This window comes from Podarcis melisellensis (assembly GCF_964234715.1).
Source record: "Podarcis melisellensis genome assembly, chromosome: 4".
Lineage (NCBI taxonomy): Eukaryota > Metazoa > Chordata > Lepidosauria > Squamata > Lacertidae > Podarcis > Podarcis melisellensis.
The window spans coordinates 97,734,242-97,755,529 of NC_138531.1; the positions used below are offsets into that span (position 1 = coordinate 97,734,242).

At 43.9% G+C, this 21,288-nt stretch overlaps 1 protein-coding gene across 5 annotated transcripts in view; it reads right to left on the minus strand.

Moving 5' to 3' along the window:
* The window catches only part of FAM168A (family with sequence similarity 168 member A), a 170,518-nt gene that overhangs the window by 87,834 nt on the left and 61,396 nt on the right, over positions 1 to 21,288 (minus strand). For all 5 annotated transcript variants that reach the window (XM_081910140.1, XM_081910137.1, XM_081910141.1 and 2 more), the window contains exon 3: positions 9,116 to 9,204. In XM_081910140.1, coding sequence (XP_081766266.1) covers positions 9,116 to 9,185 — 70 coding nt within the window. In that variant the 5' untranslated portion in view covers positions 9,186 to 9,204. The remainder of the gene's footprint in view (positions 1 to 9,115; positions 9,205 to 21,288) is intronic.

Consider the following 21,288-nt stretch of genomic DNA (forward strand, 5'->3'; position numbering starts at 1 on the left):
TGATAATGTATTAATACTTTACTGTTCCATGTTATTTGTATGTTTATAGCACATGTGGCTCCCAGGCCTGCTTAGCTTCATGGGCCTTCAGACCATAGTCTAGAACAGGTTTCCTCAAACTCGGCCCTCCAGATGTTTAGAGACTACAATTCCCAGCATCCCTGACCACTGGTCCTGCCAGCTAGGGATCATGGGAGTTGTAGGCCAAAAACATCTGGAAGGCCGGGGTTGAGGAAGCCTGGTCTAGAACAGGGGTAGGCAACCTAAGGCCCGTGGGCCGGATGCGGCCCAATCGCCTTCTCAGTCTGGCCCACGGATGGTCTGGGAATCAGTGTGTTTTTCCATGAGTAGAATGTGCCCTTTAATTTAAAATGCATCTCTGGGTTATTTGTGGGGCCTGAATGTGTTCTTTTATTTAAAATGCATCTCTGGGTTATTTCTGGGGCATAGGAATTCGTTCATTACAGTGGTACCTCAGGTTACAGATGCTTCAGGTTACAGACTCCGCTAACCCAGAAATATTACCTCGGGTTAAGAACTTTGCTTCAGGATGAGAACAGAAATCGTGTGGCAGCAGTGGGAGGCCCCATTAGCTAAAGTGGTGCTTCAGGTTAAGAACAGTTTCAGGTTAAGAACAGACCTCCCGAACGAATTAAGTACTTAACCTGAGGTACCACTGTATTTTTTCTTTCCAAAATATAGTCTGGACCACCACATAGTCTGAGGGACCACCACATGGTTTCAGGTTAAGAACAGACCTCCCGAACGAATTAAGTACTTAACCTGAGGTACCACCGTATTTTTTCTTTCCAAAATATAGTCCGGACCACCACATGGTCTGAGGGACGGTGGACCGGTCCACTGCTGAATAAGGTTGCTGACCCCTGGTCTAGAACTTAGGTGTTTGCTCATCCAACCTGGTGCTAGACCACAAGTATGCTTTTGACTGCATCTTTCCTCTTGTTTGCCAAATCCTACGTCTGACCACTAGCCCATCCATGACTATGCTTTCTGCCTCCGGCCCACATGACCATTGGCTGCAGCCTATCATGAAACCAGGCCCCAAGCCTGACCGGGGTGGGTAGCTGGGAGCTGCTGCTATGGCCATGGCGTGTGGCTCTGTTTGATGGTAGCACTCGCTGCTTTTCAAAAACCTCCTTTCCCAGCCCTCTGCCTGCTCTTGCTGCCATTGGTGCTGTTGTGCTCCTCTCCCGCCCCTTGATAATTTGGATTTCCTCATTCCAAAACGCTGGTTTTTCAGAATTCTGGGGACTTGCTAACGGACAAGAATTGTCACCCGGCCTAGAGTTATGAAAATCCTTGATGCGGCTGATTTTTGTGGACTGTTGCCTTGTCCCAGCACGGACAGCACAGATATTTCTCGTATGAATAAATGGGAGTCTTTTTCATTAAAATGTTGAGCGATCTTTAGGCAACAACAAAAAAAATAGTTCTGTTCTCTTTTGTAATTCAGATTTAGCTCACCCCATGCAAGAAAAATGGTAGGACATGAAGAGCTTTTGATATATTTTGTGCCTGGGCTTTTCTTCTCCATCCTGAAGTTTTCTGTTTCATGGTTTTTAAAATAAAAGCCACTCTTATGACAACTCTTTGCCTCCTGGGCTGCCAAGACAAACATCTAAGGACTCTAGTGGTTCAATTGATTCATCAGTGCTCTGTGTATGGGTTCTCACACTGGCAACATCTAAGTTTCCCTGCCTTTTGTGCATTCACTTGCATTCCTGGGGACCTTGTTAAGCATTTCCGTGTTTGAATTTGCCTTCCATTTCCTTTTCAAGCGATTCCAGCTCTCCCTGGGACCTCCAGCAGGGCAAATAAAGGTCATTTGAGTACCTGATTAGCTGGAATGCACATTCACTTGGTCCCTCAATTCCATACAATTTTGCTCAAAAGCACTCAGCAGAGCCAGCGGTTTCATTCCTAGACATCTTAGCAGGCTGACTCTCCCACCTATCAAACCTCAACCCTCTTACCTCTCTCAGTTCTGCTAGTGAAAACAAAAGATGCTTCAGGTGGATTGCAGCCACTGGAGAGAGGAGGAAATAATAAACCTACAAATAGCTGAAATTAGCAGACATTTGAAGAGGAGCCTTCAACATACCTCTCCGGAATAATCCTTTGTTATCTTCTCTCTCTTAAATCCTGCATTGTCTCCGATTCCGGTGCCAAGGAGCCAGAGTGTGACACTGGTCAGAGACAAACAAAACCACCCACTGTGGAAATTTGGCCCACGCTTTCTAGAAAGATAATGGGTTGCACAAAGACGGCTTGTGGTTTCGAACAGGCCGTTGGCTGGCCACTGTGAGCAAAGAAGGCTGAACTAGATAGGCTTTTGGTCTGATCCTACAGGGCTCTGATTATTCACAGGTATCTCACAACATAGATTAGGCTGAGAGATCATGACTTGCTCAAAAGAGGCTCAAATAGTAAGTTCAAGTTCAAGTTTGGCTGGGAGCTGCCCAGATAGGTGGCATATATATAATACTAATAATAAAAACCACATACTCACTACTACTCCTACTACTACCACCACTATTACAACTACCATTTCACTACCTAAAGCATGGGTAGGCAAACTAAGGCCCAGGGGCTAGATCCAGCCAAATCGCCTTCTCAGTCCAGCCCACGGACGGTCTGGGAATCAGCGTGTTTTTACATGAGTAGAATGTGTGTTATTGTTGTTGCTTAGTCATTTAGTCGTGCCAGACTCTTTGTGACCCCCTGGACCAGAGCACACCAGGCACTCCTGTCTTCCACTGCCTCCTGCAGTTTGGTCAAACTCATGCTGGTAGCTTCAAGAACACTGTCCAACCATCTCGTCCTCTGTCCTCCCCTTCTCCTTGTGCCCTCCATCTTTCCCAACATCAGGGTCTTTTCCAGGGAGTCTTCTCTTCTCATGAAGTGGCCAAAGTCTTGGAACCTCAGCTTCAGGATCTGTCCTTCCAGTGAGCACTCAGGGCTGATTTCCTTCAGAAGAGTAGAATGTGTGCTTTTATTCAAAATGCATCTCTGGGTTATTTGTGGGGCATAGGAATTCATTCATTCCCCCCCCCAACCATAGTCCAGGCCCCCACAAGGTCTGAGGGACAGTGGACCGGCCCCCTGCTGAAAAAGTTTGCTGACCCCTGACCTAAAGCAAGTGAAATCATCAGTACGTACATATGGTCAAGTATCAGGCTGGGATATTTCTTTAAATGCCACACACATTCATTAATGCAATGTCAAGAGAAAAGAACTTCATAGTTGCTCAATATGCAAGGCTTGAAAAATCCCAGGTGCGTGAACTCGTAGAAGTTTACTGCTGAGTCTTACTACTTTGAAATATTTATTCAAGCTTCTGCAAGTCGGCCGCATGAAAGATTGATGCTGGCACTGCCTAGACACTAGAATTATTTTTCTAGCCCTGTCAATATACTTTTCCTGTTGAATCAAGGAGACACTTCATCAACAGGGAAAAAATTATGAGTGCATTTATTGGTGAACGCTTTATCCAGCTAAGTTACCTCTGCTGATTTTTCAAAACATCACTATTTAATTACTATCGCCACTCAATGGCAAAGAGAAATAGATCAAATTGCGGCTCTTACTAGAAGAGCTAAATTATATTATGGGATGCCCTGGGGAGCACCTCTGAGTTCATTATGATGAGGTTAGTCCTTTGGCCCGCCACAAATCCATGGCAATAGAATTAGGTAACAGAATGGCTGATACTCCACAGAATATTTGCTGAATGGGAAGAGGAAGGCAGTAAACTGGAGCTTTGGGCTTATCCAAATCAGGATCCAGCAAGAAAGCAAAGAGCTCCCTGCACATACCTAAACTTTTAAATGATGTTTGTTTCAAATACCTGAATCAGCAAACATGGCATATTCACATAAACTCTCATAAGTGTGTACGTGTGTGTGTGTGTGTGTGTGTGTGTGTGTGTGTGTTTGTGTGTGTTTGCTTGCATGCATCAGGTTTTATTTTCTGTAACTGCCCACAATGCTTTATCAAAGCATATCCCCCAATTTTTCACTGAAGCACTCCCTATTAATAATAATAAAAAGATAGAAGCAATATATAGAAAAAGACAAAATGGAACCAAATGCTAACAAACCTAAAAACATTTTGCTATGACCTCTAAATTAATCCACCTTTATACAGTGGTAGCTCGGGTTAAGTACATAATTCGTTCCGGAGGCCCGTTCTTAACCTGAAACTGTTCTTAACCTGAAGCACCACCTCCTGATGCCGCCGCACCACCGAAGCACGATTTCTGTTTTCATCCTGAAGCAAAGTTCTTAACCCGAGGTACTATTTCTGGGTTAGCGGAGTCTGTAACCTGAAGCGTATGTAACCCAAGTTACCACTGTATTCCATAATCTTGGAAAGATTGAGCAAGGAACCCATAGTGTTAGCCAAAGGTACATAGTTGTGACATTTGACTGCATCATAAGACCCCAAGGGTACATACACAGCCCAACAAGACAATGACAAGAATCCACCAACAGCATATGAATCAATATGGCAAACCTGATTCAAAAACACACACACACCACTCACACATGAAAACAAAGGTCGCCACAGCCAATCACAAACAAGCAACCACACCCTAGGCCAACCCCAATTTCTCTCACCACCAAAGGAACACAAGCGAATAGCAAAGAGAACCTGCACAAATGACACTGACATTGTGTGCAAAGTGACACTGACCACCGGTCCTGTTAGCTAGGGATGATGGGAATTGTAGTCCCAAACATCTGGAGGGCTGGAGTTTGCCTTTGCCTGATCTAGAGGAGACCAGCTTCTCCATCCCTGCTTTACGGGGGGGGGGGTATCTATTTTTGTTGTTGTTTAGTCGCGTCCGACTCTTCGTGACCCCCTGGACCAGAGCACGCCAGACACTCCTGTCTTCCCCTGCCTCCCGCAGTTTGGTCAAACTCATGCTGGTTGCTTTGAGAACACTGTCCAACCATCTCATCCTCCGTCGTCCCCTTCTCCTTGTGCCCTCCATCTTTCCCAACATCAGGGTCTTTTCCAGGGAGTCTTCTCTTCTCATGAGGTGGCCAAAGTATTGGCGCCTCAGCTTCATGATCTGTCCTTCCAGTGAGCACTCAGGGCTGATTTCCTTCAGAATAGAGAGGTTTGATCTTCTTGCAATCCATGGGACTCTCAAGAGTCTCCTCCAGCACCATAATTCAAAGGCATCCATTCTTCAGCGATCAGCCTTCTTTATGGTCCAGCTTTCACTTCCATACATCACTACTGGGAAAACCATAGCTTTTACTATACGGACCTTTGTTGGCAAGGTGATGTATCTACTTTTTAAGATGCTGTCTAGCATGTTAAGATGTTATCTACTTTAAATCAATTCAAATTAGATAGAGCACTAGGGTTTTCAGCAGGTCTATGTCACTGGAACAGTGTTGGTCCAGAAAGTGAGTAAATGCCTTTTATTTGGACCAACAGCTACTCAAACTGCAGCCTTCCCTTTCAAAAGACAAGGTAGCTCAAATAAAACACTTTGGTGTAATCAATTCATATAGCTCATTGGATTCATCGGATGTTAAGACAGACAGAGCAGTCACCTGTCATTGACATGCAGCCAGAATAAAGCCAAGGCGCTTGACATTTTTGCTAAACCGCAGTCATGCAAAAGGAAGGCAACCACCCATTCCAATACATAAGGCTCACTCAACATTTCAGCATCGCTCCAGCCATTTTGCTGCACGCTATCTCACAATATAGATTCAGCAGGAATAATAATGCTGAATTTGAAGGAGAAAGCGCATCGAAATAAGGAGATTTTTAAAAGGCTATTCAATATACATATATTCAATATACATATATTCAATATATTCAATGCCTGGCGTGCTCTGGTCCATGGGGTCACGAAGAGTCGGACACGACTAAACAACAACAAACAACAATTCAATATACAACTTCAGCCAGAAGAAGGTAATTCATGGAAAACTCTGAACAAAATGTATACTGCATCACTTGAGAGAAAACAAGTATTTACAAACGCCAGGAGACTGAGTGCTATCTTTGTCAACTACAGATGTGTCTTGTGGCACCTTTGTTAGTCTAAATGCAACAGGGTTATTTGTTATTTTAGCAAATAAAGCCCTTTGCTCCTTCGGCAGCCAAGGCCACAGAGAAAACTTCCTATTTTCCTATTTTTCCCTATGAGTTTTAAATGCCTCTCTTTCATACAGCTGCCTACAGAACACATTAGATTATCACAGCCCCATAAGCTTGTCTTCTACGTTTAGGAGGTTAACATATTTTGATGCTATTAAACAACATTTATCTTCATGCATATTACCAAGACACACAAAGAACCAAGCTCAGACATGACATGAATGCTTATTCTCAGCCTCTCCTGAACTCTTATTCCCTTATAGCCATTTCCTGATTTTCTGCTGGAACACTCTGTCTGTTCCAATATATCGTTCTGCTTCCAGATCCTGTGCAGGTTTGCCTCTTATGCAATTCATATGGATCACCAGCCATTACATCATTCCTCCTCAGGTCTCTCTCTCTCTCCCCAGGTATCTGCACCTCTTAAGCTGCCCCATTCCGTCACCTTTCTATGCACTAGATGCTCAGCTCATATTTTAGGTCCCTGCATGCCAACTGGCGTTGGTCAAAATGCCCATCTTCCTAATTCCCTACTGAGAAGGTTTTTCAGAGACAGTCTCTTGCTACTGGCTACGGCAGCAGGAACGAAGACACTTCCAAACAAAGCAACTAGGCTCTGTAGGACACATGGCAGCTTCTTTCAAGATCTACAACATGGTGGTTGTAGACTTACAATAGCCTGTTATATTGTGGCAACTGGTGCATCCCAGAATAGCATCCCAGAACAGTTGAGCATCACTCCTGTCTGCAAAGTGACAAAAAGATCTAGGACAGACAGATACTGGCTCAATTTTCGATTACAGCGGTACCTTGGGTTCTCAAACTTAATCTGCTCTGGGAGTCCGTTCGACTCCTGAAACCGTTCGGAAACCAAGGCGCTGCTTCTGATTGGCTGCAGGAGCTTCCTGCACTAATCGGAAGCCGTGTCAGACGTTTGGCTTCCGAAAAGCGTTCACAAACCGGAACACTTACTTCCAGGTTTGCAGCGTTCAGGAACCGATTTATTTGACAACTCAGCCATTCGGGAACCAAGGTACCATCGTACCTATTTATGGTATGTGTATGTCATTCCATAACATCAAGTTCTCTGGGTGGCTTGCACTAAATAAGTAGATAATAATAAGCAGATGATTATGATGATGATGACGACAACAACAACAACAACAATGAATAAAAATCTACGTAGAAGATGGAACAAGCTTATTTTTTCCTGCTCTGGAGGGTAGGACCAGTACCAATGGATTCAAGTTACAAAACAGGAGATTCTGAGGAAACACCAGGAATAATTTTCTAACAGTAAGGGCTGTATGACAGCCAAGGGACTGAGCAGTAAGCTCCCAGCACCACTTTCAGGAAACAGCCATCCAAGTAGGAAGAGAATCACTGCCAAAAACCACCTCCCCCACCTAACTTGGACAGCCTATCCAGAAGGATAACATGGCCAAATGTATCAAAAGGTCTAACACAGGGGTCGGCGGAGGTTTACCTTGCGTGGGCCGGTTCACTCCAGCGGAGAATCCTCCGTGGGCCGGATTGCGGGCGCACATAAGCGCCGGTGCCTGCGATTTCCGGCATCTGCGCAGATGCGATTTCCGGCATCGCAGAAGCGAGTCCCCACGCCGCACCGCTTTAGCGTAGCGGCGGGGGCTTGGCGAGCGGGCAGCTCGGTTCGGTTTGGGAGCAGGTCGTGGGGTGGTGAAACGACCCCCGTAGGCCGCTTGTGGACTATTGGCCTGAGGTTGCTGACCCCTGGTCTAACAGAATCATCAGGGTGGCATATCCCTTATCTTTCTCTTAGCAAACGTCACCCCACAGAACAACCAAGACAGTTTTCCTCCCCCAACCAGGCCTGAATTGGAACCAAAAGGAATTTGGAAAAACAGTTTCTTCCAAGAGTGACTATTGTTGCCCTGCTACTAAGTCTACTGTTGCTGACAGGGCACAGTAATAGAACAAGGAAATGTCATATCTAGCTGCCGATTCATCAATACAGTTGCAGAACATAAACAACTTCCGATAATTACAGGGAAATTTTATCTGTGTTTTTCACTAAGGAACCCTAATAAGGATTGTGATTTTATGTAAACTGTGTTATTTTTACTGTTGTTAGCCGCTCTGAGCCTGGCTTCAGCTGGGGAGGGCAAGATATAAATAAAATATTATTATTATTAATAATAATAATAATAAAAAGTTGAGAGGTTTGGGCATGCAACTAAAACAAGAAACCACCTGCATTAAATAACTCCATTGGGGTTTTTTTTACATTTTGAATTTTCAGCAGATGTAATTGCTAACATATGAATGAATTTTCTTGTGCAATATTCACAGGTTACATCAGTGGTAATTAACGGCAAAGTTCATCACTGTAACCTGCAGAGGGTTATTTATGCAGAAGGAAGCAGCCATCAGCAGAGAGAGAAACCACTGACTTTTTTAAGGCATGCAGACTGAAGATAAGTGATGAGATCCCATAGGGTAGACATACCAAATGTTAAGCACAAATTGAAGTATCACATTAGAACATGCCTGAGGAGAGAAGTCTTATCAAACAAAAGCTGGTGCACTGAAGGAAACTCCAGGGGTAACAACAAGATCCCAGAAGAAGAACAAAACTTGATTATAGCAACACACTTCTTGGAAGGGTTCAACTTATCTGAATTAACCAGCTGCCTGATATACACAAAACCTGTATCTGAACTACACCACTTCAAGCTGCCGATAGGAGCTGCTCTCAAAAACAAATGTACAAAGCAAAACACACACAGAGAGAACTTCACAAGGCTAAAACCCAGCTAAGACCTGCCATCCCGGATCTAGCTTTCTACATGCAGAGAGTGGAGGTGGGGGTATTAAAGAGCAGCACTGTTTGATTAGCCCCACCTCCCATCTGAAATGGTACATCCCATAAAAAGGCACACGACCTGCATGGGAAGTAGGCCTCTGAGCATGGTAATATAAGCAACCTTACCTGTATAGGCCATGTTCTTAGGGTTTCCATAAGGAGCCCCAGGTTGAACGGGGCTGTAAACTGGATTCATTGTGGAAGACGTGAAAACTCTGAAAGAGAAAGGAGAAAAGGTTATTACTGAAAAATATTTCCCACTCTCACATTAAGATGGTAAGGACTATGTTTACGAGTCATGACATAGAGCTGCAAAGATTTACGAAAAGACAACAGCTTACTCAGTTATTCAAATTTTGGAGCCTTCACTTAATTCTCTTAAATTACTCTCACGGGTGACTTACCTGTCCTCCTAATTACAGCAAAAGAATTGCAAGAAATGAGTTTTTTGGTACTGTGATGAAATGGTACTTGGGTGAAATCAGAAAGAACAATTCCCCTCTTCCACCAGGGGGAGTCCAAGCCAAAGGACAGATCAGGGAGTTGAGGCCAAAAAACCCCACAATGTTTGGGCCACAGGTGCATGTTGTACGCTGAGTGTAAGATTCATTTCACGGGAAATAAATCATACCCATATCATAAAGCAACATTCATTACACTATCATTGTTGTGTGGCAGCTGGAGCGCTGGGTTTGAGGTTCTGCTCAGCTGTGATACGCAACTACTGCAGTGCGCTGTACGTGGGACTGCCTCTGAAGATTGTTCGGAAACTTCAGCTGGTGCAGAATTCAGCGGCCAACTTTCTCAATGGGGCAAGACAGTTCAAGCATATTACACTGATCCTGACCTGATTGCACTGGCTACCAATGAGTTTCTGGCCCCAGTTCAAAGTGCCCGTTTTGACCTAATGAAGCCTAATAAAACCTAATGAAGCTCAGAACCGCAATATACAATAGTCTATTAAACATTAAAAGCTTCCCTAAACAGAGCTGCCTTCAGATGTCTTCTAAAAGTCTGGTAGTTGTTCTTCTCTTTGACATCTGGTGGGAGGGTGTTCCACAGGGCGGGTGCCACTACCGAGAAGGCCCTCTGCCTGGTTCCCTGTAACTTGGCTTCTCACAGCGAGGGAAGCGCCAGAAGGCCCTCAGAGCTGGACCTCAGTGTCCAGGCAGAACGATGGGGACCCGGGCAGACCTGCCATCATCACCTGAGGCCCTTCTTTGTTTGCCCCTTCCACTAGAGGTCTGGAGGGTGGCAACACTAGAACGGGTGGCTCCCCATTTGTGGAACGCTCGCCCCAGGGAGACTCGCCTGGTGCCTTCACTTACACCAATTATTACTCTAAAATATCCAGTGGGGAAATAGGGATTGGTGGAAATTCTGTCACGCATCATGGTTTCAGTGCTCCGCAATCCCACTGGCAAGCCATTTTTAGGAAAGAATCTGGGAAGTGATAAACATGGCTGCAACATAGATGCGACACACCATGGAAGGCAGGTGAGCTCTCAAGCAAACAGAATGAGCCCCAAACTGGCTAACTATGGTGAAAAGAAACAAAATAAAAAAATTCCTTCCAGAAGCACCTTAGAGACCAATTAAGTTTGTTATTGGTATGAGCTTTTGTGTGCATGCACACTTCTTCAGATATTTATATTATTATTATTTTTTATTTTGGTTCGACTACGGCAGACCAACATGGCTACCTACCTGTAACTAGAACTATGGTTAAAAGGTCAGAACAGGTATCTATGCCACCCTGAGCTTGGGGATGGGCGGAGAGAGAAGGTACAAGTGGAACAAATAATCAAATGACATAAAGATGCAGATTTCCAGATACATTTAAACCAACTATTCAGGGAGCATCCTGAGTGGAGCTTTGGGCTCTGCTCTATAGTTCAAGCTTTGGCAGCACTGAGGAAGCGCCAAGGTCTGGTGGCCTACTTGTGTTAAATGTCTGGCTGGATGCAGCTCAGCTCTTCATAACAAAAAGCTAGCTTCAAATTTATCTCTCTGTTGCCAGACCAACATATGAACTAAAATATTCTTTCTGGCTGGCACACCAACAGTATGTTCCGTACTATCCGAAATGTCGCAGCTCCAGGCAGAGAGCTGCCTTTTAAAAAAATTAATAACCCTTTTGCCCATCATCTTACTAATAAAGAGAGCCATGATCTTTTTTTTCTCTGGCTTTTATTTAGAGAAAAGCAAGGAACCTGGGAATTTGTGTCTAAGACTGACAGTTAAGCAACTACTCAGTTAATTATCTTAATGAAGCACATTCTTAGCTCTGATTAGTGGAGGGAAAAATCAGTCATTAAGCTTTATTAGGCAAACCATTTGTCTCCACGGCTACCTAGACAATTTTAAACATCATACCCATCACATTTACACCACTTCTGGATTGCCTTTAAAAGGAAAAGGGGGAAAAAAGATGCTTACTTCATAAAATAATCATTCATACATACAACAATGTGGACATTTATGAGCGATGAGCAATTTGTTAGATCATTAGTTCTTTTCCTTTTTATTTCCAGATAGTAAACAAGTCAAATGTTAAGCCTAGCAACAATTGGCTTGACAATTAGTGCTTAATTAATTAGCTTTCCTGCCACTTCTAAGTTAGCATTGTATTAGCGGCTCTCTAAAGAGGGAGAAGATGGAGGCTATAGAAAAGCAAAGAACTTGGGGGTGGAGAGGATGGCCGGGAAAGAGACTCCAACAGTCCAAATCAATGAATATTTGCAAAAGCCTCCCCTCGCGACTGGAAGAATGTGTGTTCCCTGTCTGCGAGTCTCATCCGCCACACAACATTGCAGCCGAAGATTTACATGTCACACATGCTAAGTTTATGGTCCTCTCAGCATTTGCAGCTTGGCACTCTTGCTCGTCCGCAGTATTTTTTTGCTACTGTATTTATAGAGCCATTAAGTTTACACCGTAATATATGTATGCACTGTGGCCGTTACTTTTGCCGCAGGGACCATAAGTCTCAATTTCCTGACTGGTGTGAATTTAAAACTCTCCACCAGAGTGCTTCACAGATAGAATCTTTTAATGCTGGAGATAAGAGTCTTTTGATTTAAAAAGGAATAACTTCAAAGAGAAATATCATGGATACTTCTATGCTACAAACGCAAAGCTAAAGTAATTTAACAGACATACCCCCTCCTCCCAAAATTGACAGTTAAACTCCTATCCACCCGCAATTACAATTCCTCCAAATTTCTTGAGATGAGATTCCAGGACAGCTAAAACTTGCATAAAGTACAAAGTGCCATTGTCATAGGTCTGCATGGTGGACCTCCAATCCTCAGCTCACGGGCTCATGAAATCTACCATAATACATAGATTTGGCAAGGTTAATGGCAGTCTTAAGAGGACAATCGGATAAACAATTCATAAAAGAATGGGATTGTGTTAAAGAGCATATGAAAAAACATTGTTCTGGAATTAACATATCAGTATGTACCGTATTTTTCGCCCTATAGGACGCACCTTTCCCCCTCCAAAAATGAAGGGGAAATGTGTGTGCGTCCTATGGGGCGAATGCACGCTTTCGCTGAAGCCTGGAGAGCAAGAGGGGTCGCACCAACCCCTCTCGCTCTCCAGGCTTCAGGAGAGCCACAACGCCAGCCCCACAAGGTCGGGGGACAGCGGGGAGGCGGAATGCCGCCATCCCGCTGCCTCCCGATGTGGTTTGGAGGCTGACAACGGGGAGACGCGTGCTTCTCCCTGCCGCCAGCCCCGCAAGCTCCGGGGACAGCGGGGAGGCACAGCGCGTCTTCCCGCGGTCCCTGGACCTGGTCTGCAGGCGGGCGGCGGGGAGAAGAGCGCTTCTCCCCGCTGCTGGCCCCACAAGCTCCGGGGACAGCGGGGAGGCGCAGCGCATCTTCCTACTGTCCCCGGAGCTGGTCTGCAGGCGGGCGGTGGGGAGAAGAGCGCTTCTCCCCGCTGCCTGCCCCACAAGCGCCTGGGGGGGATTTTTTTTCTTTATTTCCCCCCAAAAAAACTTGGTGCGTCCTATGGGCCAGTGCGTCCTATGGGGCGAAAAATATGGTAATAAATGAAGTTTGCAAGGTCAAGGGAATGAAGAAATGGTTATAAAAGGTCTAAAGCTAGAAATAACATAATATATATATAACACAACAATTAAGATAAAATGAAAAGTTGAAGTCTCAAAAGGATGGGAGGGAGTCAAAGTATATGTATGTCTGTTTATGTTTTTGTGGTTGTGGTTCTTTTTGTTTTCCTTTGATTTTTTGACTAATGTATTATTTTGTTTATATTTTATGTTGAAATTTTGCATTGAAAATAAAGCAGAAAAAGAAAAAGAAATCTACCATAATAGAGACAGTGAACCAAGTCTGAGAATTATGAAGACCCAGCAATTCCAGCAAGCGGCTAAGAGGATGGGGAGGGGTTCAGCACGCCATCAGGGTACAATGACAGGCAACACAGCAGGGATGCCCTCTTGCTGCAAGCCTCAGCGGGTAATATTTACAAGTACTATGTAATCAGACCACTTATTTGCTGTGCTGGCCAGGATGCGTGAAGACCTGGAGACGTACCTCGACTACTGTAATCCAAACTCATTTCCATTTGGTTCCAGAACTGATCTATTGGCAGCCATTGCAACCTGAGAGGCAGGACTGCCAGATTGCAGAACAGTGGCTTTCCACTGTTCCCATCCAAAGTAGTCATTATAAGAACTGCCGCTTGAGTTCACTTGTTCTACTCCTCCCTTCACCCCGCCCCCCTGTTTTTGAGCTCTCAATCTCCCAACTCCAAATATGCCATCTTCTAAGCCCACCCCAAAATGGCACCACCCACTTTTACATTTTGGCTATGCCCACTTTGACCACGCAGCCCCCAGAAGGGTAGATCTTGGGGTCAATGTAGTCCGTAGCCCCAAAAAGGTTAGCCACCCCTACTTTAACCACCTACTGCAAATCACCAAGTGATCTACAGCAGGGTGATCTTCAAACTTGGGTCCCCAGACGTTGATGGACTACAACTCTCAGCATCCGTAGCCAGCTCGTGAATGATGGGAGTTGTAGTCCAAGGTTGAAGAGCACTGCACTAGGAGATCCAAATCTATTCCTTGCTCATTCCTGACCTGAGAGCCAGTGTGGTGTAGTGGTTAAGAGCGGTGGACTCGTAATCTGGGGAACCGGGTCCGCGTCTCCGCTCCTCCACATGCAGCTGCTGGGTGACCTTGGGCCAGTCACACTTCTTTGAAGTCTTTTAGCCCCACTCACCTCACAGAGTGTTTGTTGTGGGGGAGGAAGGGAAAGGAGAATGTTAGCCGCTTTGAGACTCCTTCGGGCAGTGATAAAGCGGGAGATCTAATCCAAACTCCTTTTCTTTTCTTCTTCTTCTACAGGTCTTTAGGTGCAAAGTTCATTTGCTGCACTGGTTTCACTAGACCATGCAACCACGTCACCCATTTAAAAGCAGGATTTACAAGATCATTTTTGTTTTTTAAGTGTGGACAAGCAGTTGCACTGGAAACATTTGTTTCTCAGTTCAGTAACTGATTATTACATTGCTTATGCAAAAATCTAGGTTTGCACCAAATGGGGTGCAAATATATAATCAAATACATAGTTCAACTTCACATTGGCACTGGAGAGGCAGGGAGAAGAAACAAGTCAGAAAGAGAAGTAAAATCTAGGAGAGGGGCTGTGCCAGTCCAATGCAACAAACACAGCAAATAAACTTGGGACACCTTAAAGCCTGAACACATTTTATTGTGGCAAGAGCCCACCAAAGCAGATGCAGGCTTGAAACTTATTTTATTACTTAAAAATTATTGGGAAATGATATACAATGAACTGAAAAAAATGTTTAAAATTACATATGTAAAAAAGCCAGAAGGATTTTTGTTAGGGATTGTAGGACAAGACCTGCCAAGAAAAACAAAGAATTTATTTATGTATGCTACAACAGCGGCAAGAGTCTTGATAGCACAAGGATGGAAGAATTAGGAAATCCCAACAAAAGAACAATGGCAAGAGAAATTGATGAGTTATGCAGAGTTGGCTAAATTGACATACAAATTGGGGGAGAAGGACAACTGTGGCTTTAAGGAAGAATGGGAGCTTTTTACAAATTATCGAAAAAGACAACAAAATGAACTGGACCCCTTGGCAGGTTTTGAATAAACATACACAGATTTATTGGTTGATAACATGTTAGATAGATAATGCAAGGTTATGTAAAATTTTATAACATGCAGAGAATAATATGTGCTGAGAAATCAGAGAGAGGAGCTGAGGGAAGTCTCTTTTTCAAAGGCGGGGGAAAGGGGGGGAAATAATATATGCAATTATATGGTTTGATAATTTGTTATGTTGAAATTGCTAATAATAATAAAAAAAGAAACTTATTTTATTACAGCAGCTTTGCACCGCAGACATGATGGGAATGGACAGACAACACACAACTAAAAACAGAGCGAGATGGAATATAACAGAAAAGACAGAACTAAAATACATACAGTAGAAGTGGTCCAGTGCTATTTTTGCTTAGAAACTGCCAAATACCCAGAGGAGCAAGAATTCCAGCAGGACAATCCTAAGAGGCCCCTACTGTTGAGCAACCTCCAGCAACCTGTCCACCAAAACTTGGTGACTCTCCTATTGCATCTCTGCTGTGAAAGCAGTCTCCGGCAAAGGAAATTACTTCAGACGAAGTGTAAATAGCAACACAACAGAGGTCACGCCATCACTCAATGGCCCATGTGTCAGTCAAAGGGGGTGAGAGGAGGTGGGGGTGTGGATATGAAGGATATGCCTTGAGAAAGGGGGAAAGAAGCACTGTAAACACTCAACTTGAACTTTCCACGCTATTAAGTGGCTGCGGTGTCACACTCAGATGCTCTCGCCTCGCTGAACAATAGTGCGCTTCAAAGGCTGTGCGTGATAAAATGGAAGCTTTGCTCAGCAATCACCAAGAACTGCAGATGGGAGATCTGGGAGCATCCGTAAGGCAGTAAGAGAGGTTCAGTTGCCTCTCAGCTTTTAGACCATTTGGGAAAAGTTACAAGGGAATGCGGCATAGCTGATTCTCAGAGCCTCACACCAGGGCTGTGCAAAGAAGAAAATAAATGCCAAACCTTCTCTTTCACAATCCACCAGGACGATTTCCTATGCTTGCACAACTCTGGTTCATTTCAGTGGGGAGATTCCTGGCTAAACCATGCTCCATCAGTTAAATTAGTCTTCAGTTTTGCTGTGCACTAGACTGAAATTGAAATTGTAATACTTTATTGTCACTTGTACAACTTGTATACAGTGAGATTACACGAGCACCCTCCACTCAGCTCTCTTAGTCTTAATTCCCCTCGTTTACTGATGCACGCCCACCAAACCTGAAAGTCAGTTGCCCTGTTGTTATCTTTTCATTCAGCAGCCTAACAGCCCAGGATAGAAGCTGTTCTTTACCCTGTTGGTGTGACTAATCATGTTTCTATATCTTCTGCCCGAGGGCAGGAGATCAAGAAAGTGCTGGCCAGGGTGTGAATCATCCCTGAGAATTTTCCTCACTCTCCCGAGGCAACCTTCTTCCGTGATGTCATCCAACGGATTCACAGGACAGCCCATAATATCTTGTGCTGTATTCACCACCCTCTGTAGGCACTTCCTATCCACTGATGTCAAACCAGCATCCCACATCGTGATGCAGTAGGAAAGGACACTTTCTACTGTGGACCGGTAGAAGGAGATCCATAAAGAAGGCTGATCGCCGAAGAATGGATGCTTTTGAATTCTGGTGCTGGAGGAGACTCTTGAGAGTCCCATGGACTGCAAGAAGATCCAACCTATCCATTCTGAAGGAAATCAGCCCTGGGTGCTCACTGGAAGGACAGATCCTGAAGCTGAGGCTCCAAGACTTTGGCCACCTCATGAGAAGAGAAGACTCCCTGGAAAAGACCCTGATGTTGGGGAAGATGGAGGGCACAAGGAGAAGGGGAGGACAGAGGATGAGATGGTGGGACAGTGTTCTCGAAGCTACCAGCATGAGTTTGACCAAACTGTGGGAGGCAGTGGAAGACAGGAGTGCCTGGCGTTCTCTGGTCCATGGGGTCACGAAGAGTCAGACACAACTAAACAACAACAGCAAAAGAAGGAGATCATCAAATACTGCTCCAAATCCACTATCTGAGGTTGGCCGCTTCACTGCACTACAAATTCTGGAGAAGTGTGAAATTCAGGATTTGGGGATCAGGCCTATTCACGTCAGAATTCCTCAAGCATCCCTAGCTGGTATCTCCTGCACGTCCAAGCTATCAAACAGAGGCCCATCATACAAACAACCCCGAACATTGGAGCCCCGCCCCCAAAAAAAGTGCCAGGTTCCAAGCCCTAAGAGGCAACCCACAGTCTGATGATGTGGGGCTTAGTGAAGTATATAATAACACAGCCAAGATAACAGACTTGGAGCTATCCAAGGTCCTGCAGCCTCCGAATGACCAACAGCCATCTTCCATTGGATCTCATACCACTTGGTCCTCCAGCTTAAATTGGACCACATTTTTTGTGTGGAATCACAGCTGTGCAGCCAAACACCCATCACTCCATGCTTTAGTTTTACAAAGCGTCTGAGTTGTAAAGAGGTAACAAAAAAACCCACAGCAGCCTAAGTATAATTTTGTAAAATTCCAATTAGGGTAAATTATGCGCAGATAAAGCAGTTTGAAGACCCTTTATTTCAGCAGGCATTTAAAACATTAAAACATCCCATTTTATTGCTTCCACTTTTTAAATGTGTAACATCTTTTACCCTTGCCGCTGTGGAGTTGTTGTTTTGTTTTTATGTGTTAGCCACATTTTATGTTCCTTGTTATTGCTTTCACAAATGGACTGCTAGTTGCATTTGCACTTTTTATTGATTTATATTATATAATTTCCTGATTATGCTGTATACCATACCAGGTACTTTTCAGACTATATATAAATAAAGTATTATTAGTGCTATAATTTTGTTTGACAGGACCCATTTCTAACAGAAATTAGAAGTACTGTATAGGAAGAATTATTAACTGCATTAGAGAGTTTTCCATCTCTAGATTTAATAATTAAAAGCAAATTTCATGGTGATTGGGTATTTATAATTACACACTAGTCCAAGTTGGAGCCTATTTGGTCACACAGATACAATGAATGGAAGTAGTGTCTATGGGATGGTCAGTTCAGCAATCCTGCAGCCTATTCCAATGATTTAGGAGAAGTAACGTTACATTCCACAAACATAAAATATACAATACGTGTCCTGAAGGTTTGGTCGCTAAATATGCATCAGAAGATGGGAAGACAATGAAGTAAAGCACAGAGAAACAAACCCCAAGCCCTGTCTACCCTTTCCCACAACATTCAAGCCTGAAAATAGTCTACTCTGTCCCCCTTCACACAAGAGGACTGTGAGGTAGCATATTAGATCTGGAAGATCTGGGTTCAAATCCTGATTCAGCCACAAAGCTCTCTAGGTTGGCTTTGGAGAAGTCACCATGACTCAGGCCACCCACACATCATAGCATAGCCTGGTAAAGCACTCCCTTATTTCCACAGCAGGCCTTTCTAGAGAGTCTGGGAGCTGGCAGATTCATTTTGCAACTCTAAAACAGATTGTCTTTTCCAAGCATCTTTTTTAAAAAATGTACTTCTCCCTAGATTATTAAATGTTTCCTGCCCCATGAGCTGCCTGTGTGACATTCTCACCTTCCACTATGCAATCCTCGTGGTTCCTCTTGCCTCCCTTCTTCCTCTTCCTCACCCACAAGCCCACCTGCCGCTACGACCCAACATGAGACTAGAATGAGAAACCATCCTCTAAATAAGAGTTCTTGGTTCCATTTAAAATTTCATACTTATGTACAGTGGCACCTCCATTCCGGAGTCCCCGTTGCATCCCAAATGGAACGCAAGATGGGATGGTGCGACGGCACGCCACGTTTCGCCGCTTCCGTGCATGACGTCATTTTGAGTGTCTGCGCATGCGCAAGCGGCGAAACCCGGAAGTAACGCACTCCATTATTTCCGGGTTGCCGCGGAGCGCAACTCGAACACGCTCAACCCAAAGCGCATTCAGCTCGAGGTATGACTGTACAGTGGTACCTCGGGTTAAGTACTTAATTTGTTCCAGAGGTCCGTTCTTAACCTGAAACTGTTCTTAACCTGAAGCACCACTTTAGCTAATGGGTCCTCCTGCTGCCGCCGCGCCGCCAGAGCACGATTTCTGTTCTCATCCTGAAGCAAAGTTCTTAACCCGAGGTACTAAACTGGGTTAGCGGAGTCTGTAACCTGAAGCGTATGTAACCTGAAGTGTATGTAACCCGAGGTACCACTGTATGTACTTTGGGAGAAAAATGGGACGGTAATGTGTTTCTTCTTCAAGATCTGAAAGACTCATGAATAAGACTTTGACACCTTTATCCACACAGGTTTCACTGCATTTTTACTACTTAGCACAAAGTTAATGCTCTCACAGTAAAACAGGGAGATGGTTTGCTTCAGTACTTAACGTAAGAGTTAAGTTTCAAATCATGTTATTCCTTCTCTTGTCAAATTCCACTGGAACAGTTCTGGATTCTCTATCAGCTTCTCACCCCAAACACCTCACTTCCAATGCTGCTTTTCAGAACCCCTGGAATCATGTTGTATAGTCTTGTGAGACTGCAGGTCTTATATATAAGGGGAAGGATGCAGATCTACACATAGAGAGATGCACATGACTTAAGGCCATAAGAGTGGATCAAATAATCTTAAAGGGTTCAGAAGCTTCCCCAGTCAATGAACACACACACACACACACACACACACACACACACACATATTTTTTTAAGCAAAGGTGAGATTGGAGGAATATTTTCTTGCCACAGGTGGTGAAACAAACAGCTATTTTTAAGCCTAATAAAAACGTAAGGTCTGTTGGAACACTCCTAACAAGGCATTGTCTGAAATTTGGAGAGAGCTGATCTGCCTCGTTGTCAAACGATACAGTGAAAGTATCGTCCCCAAATCCTACCACCATCAAAAATCACCTAAATCTCATTAGTTCACAGATCTGACTATCATTTCCAGCAAAGTCCTCAACGCTACAAGTGACTACAAGTGATAAAAATTCAACAGTGATTTTTTAAAAATCAAAGATTCTGATGCTATGCACGGATGGGGGTCAATTTCTTTTCTTTTCAATATAATGGCTTAATTTCATATTAATCCCCATTACCAGAAGCCAATTTTAGAAAAAATCGGTGATTCAGTTACTTTTAATAATTAGAATCAATAGGTGACTCCAAGTCTTTCACACATGCTGCCAAAGTAATAATTGTGTCTAGAAAGACTTAATTATCCTCTGCATAATTTCTCCATGTTATACCTCTGATCCATGATAGTTCATCTTTTATAGCTAGGCTTTTGTTTGGAGACAATCTAATGAGCATAAGATGTGGTAGGTTAACGATTTAAATATAGAAATACTATTTTTGCCTGTGGGTGTGATCATATGGGCAAGACTCTGCACTGGCATGGGTCTCCATTCACATGGAACACACACACACACACACACACACACACACACACACACACACATAACATCTGCTGGTGCCAGAATACAGGAAGTATGCTAAAGATTGCTAGTATACTGCAGCAAAAAAATAATAATAAACCTGAGTTTAGGGCTTCCACACTAACATTCATCACACAAGCAGATGACTTCTGGATGATTCTTCCCTCTCTCTTAGTCCTCAACTCTGAAACAACAGTGATTGTTGGGGCTGATGGGAGTTGGAGTCCAAACCTTCTAGACAACACAAAGTTGGCGAAGGTTGATCTAGTCTAACTCCAGTAACTTCAGTTCAGGAAATGCATAACAAGAGAGAACATCTTCTGTTTGGAGACCTTCGGTTAGGGAGATCCCAACAGTTCCCTATCCAATTGGCTCCATTTTCAAACTGCTCTTTCTCATCAATAAGTTGCTCCTAACATTCAGGCCAAATCTACTCTCTGATATTTAAGCCTATTACATCTAGTCTTGACCTTCAATCTGTAGAGGATAAACTTTTGTCCGTTTCTACATTATAGCCCTTCAGGGATTAGAAAGGTGTTATATGTTAGTCCTCTATTTTCTCTCCTCCAAGCTAAATATCCGAAATCTTTCAACCTTTCCTCATAGGGCTGGTTTTCCATATCGTTGACCATCTTAGTTGCCCTCCTCTGAATCAATTCCAATTTGTCTATATCTTTGTTAAAGTGCAGCACCCAGAACTAGACATAGTACTCCAGAGAAAATTGGACCGG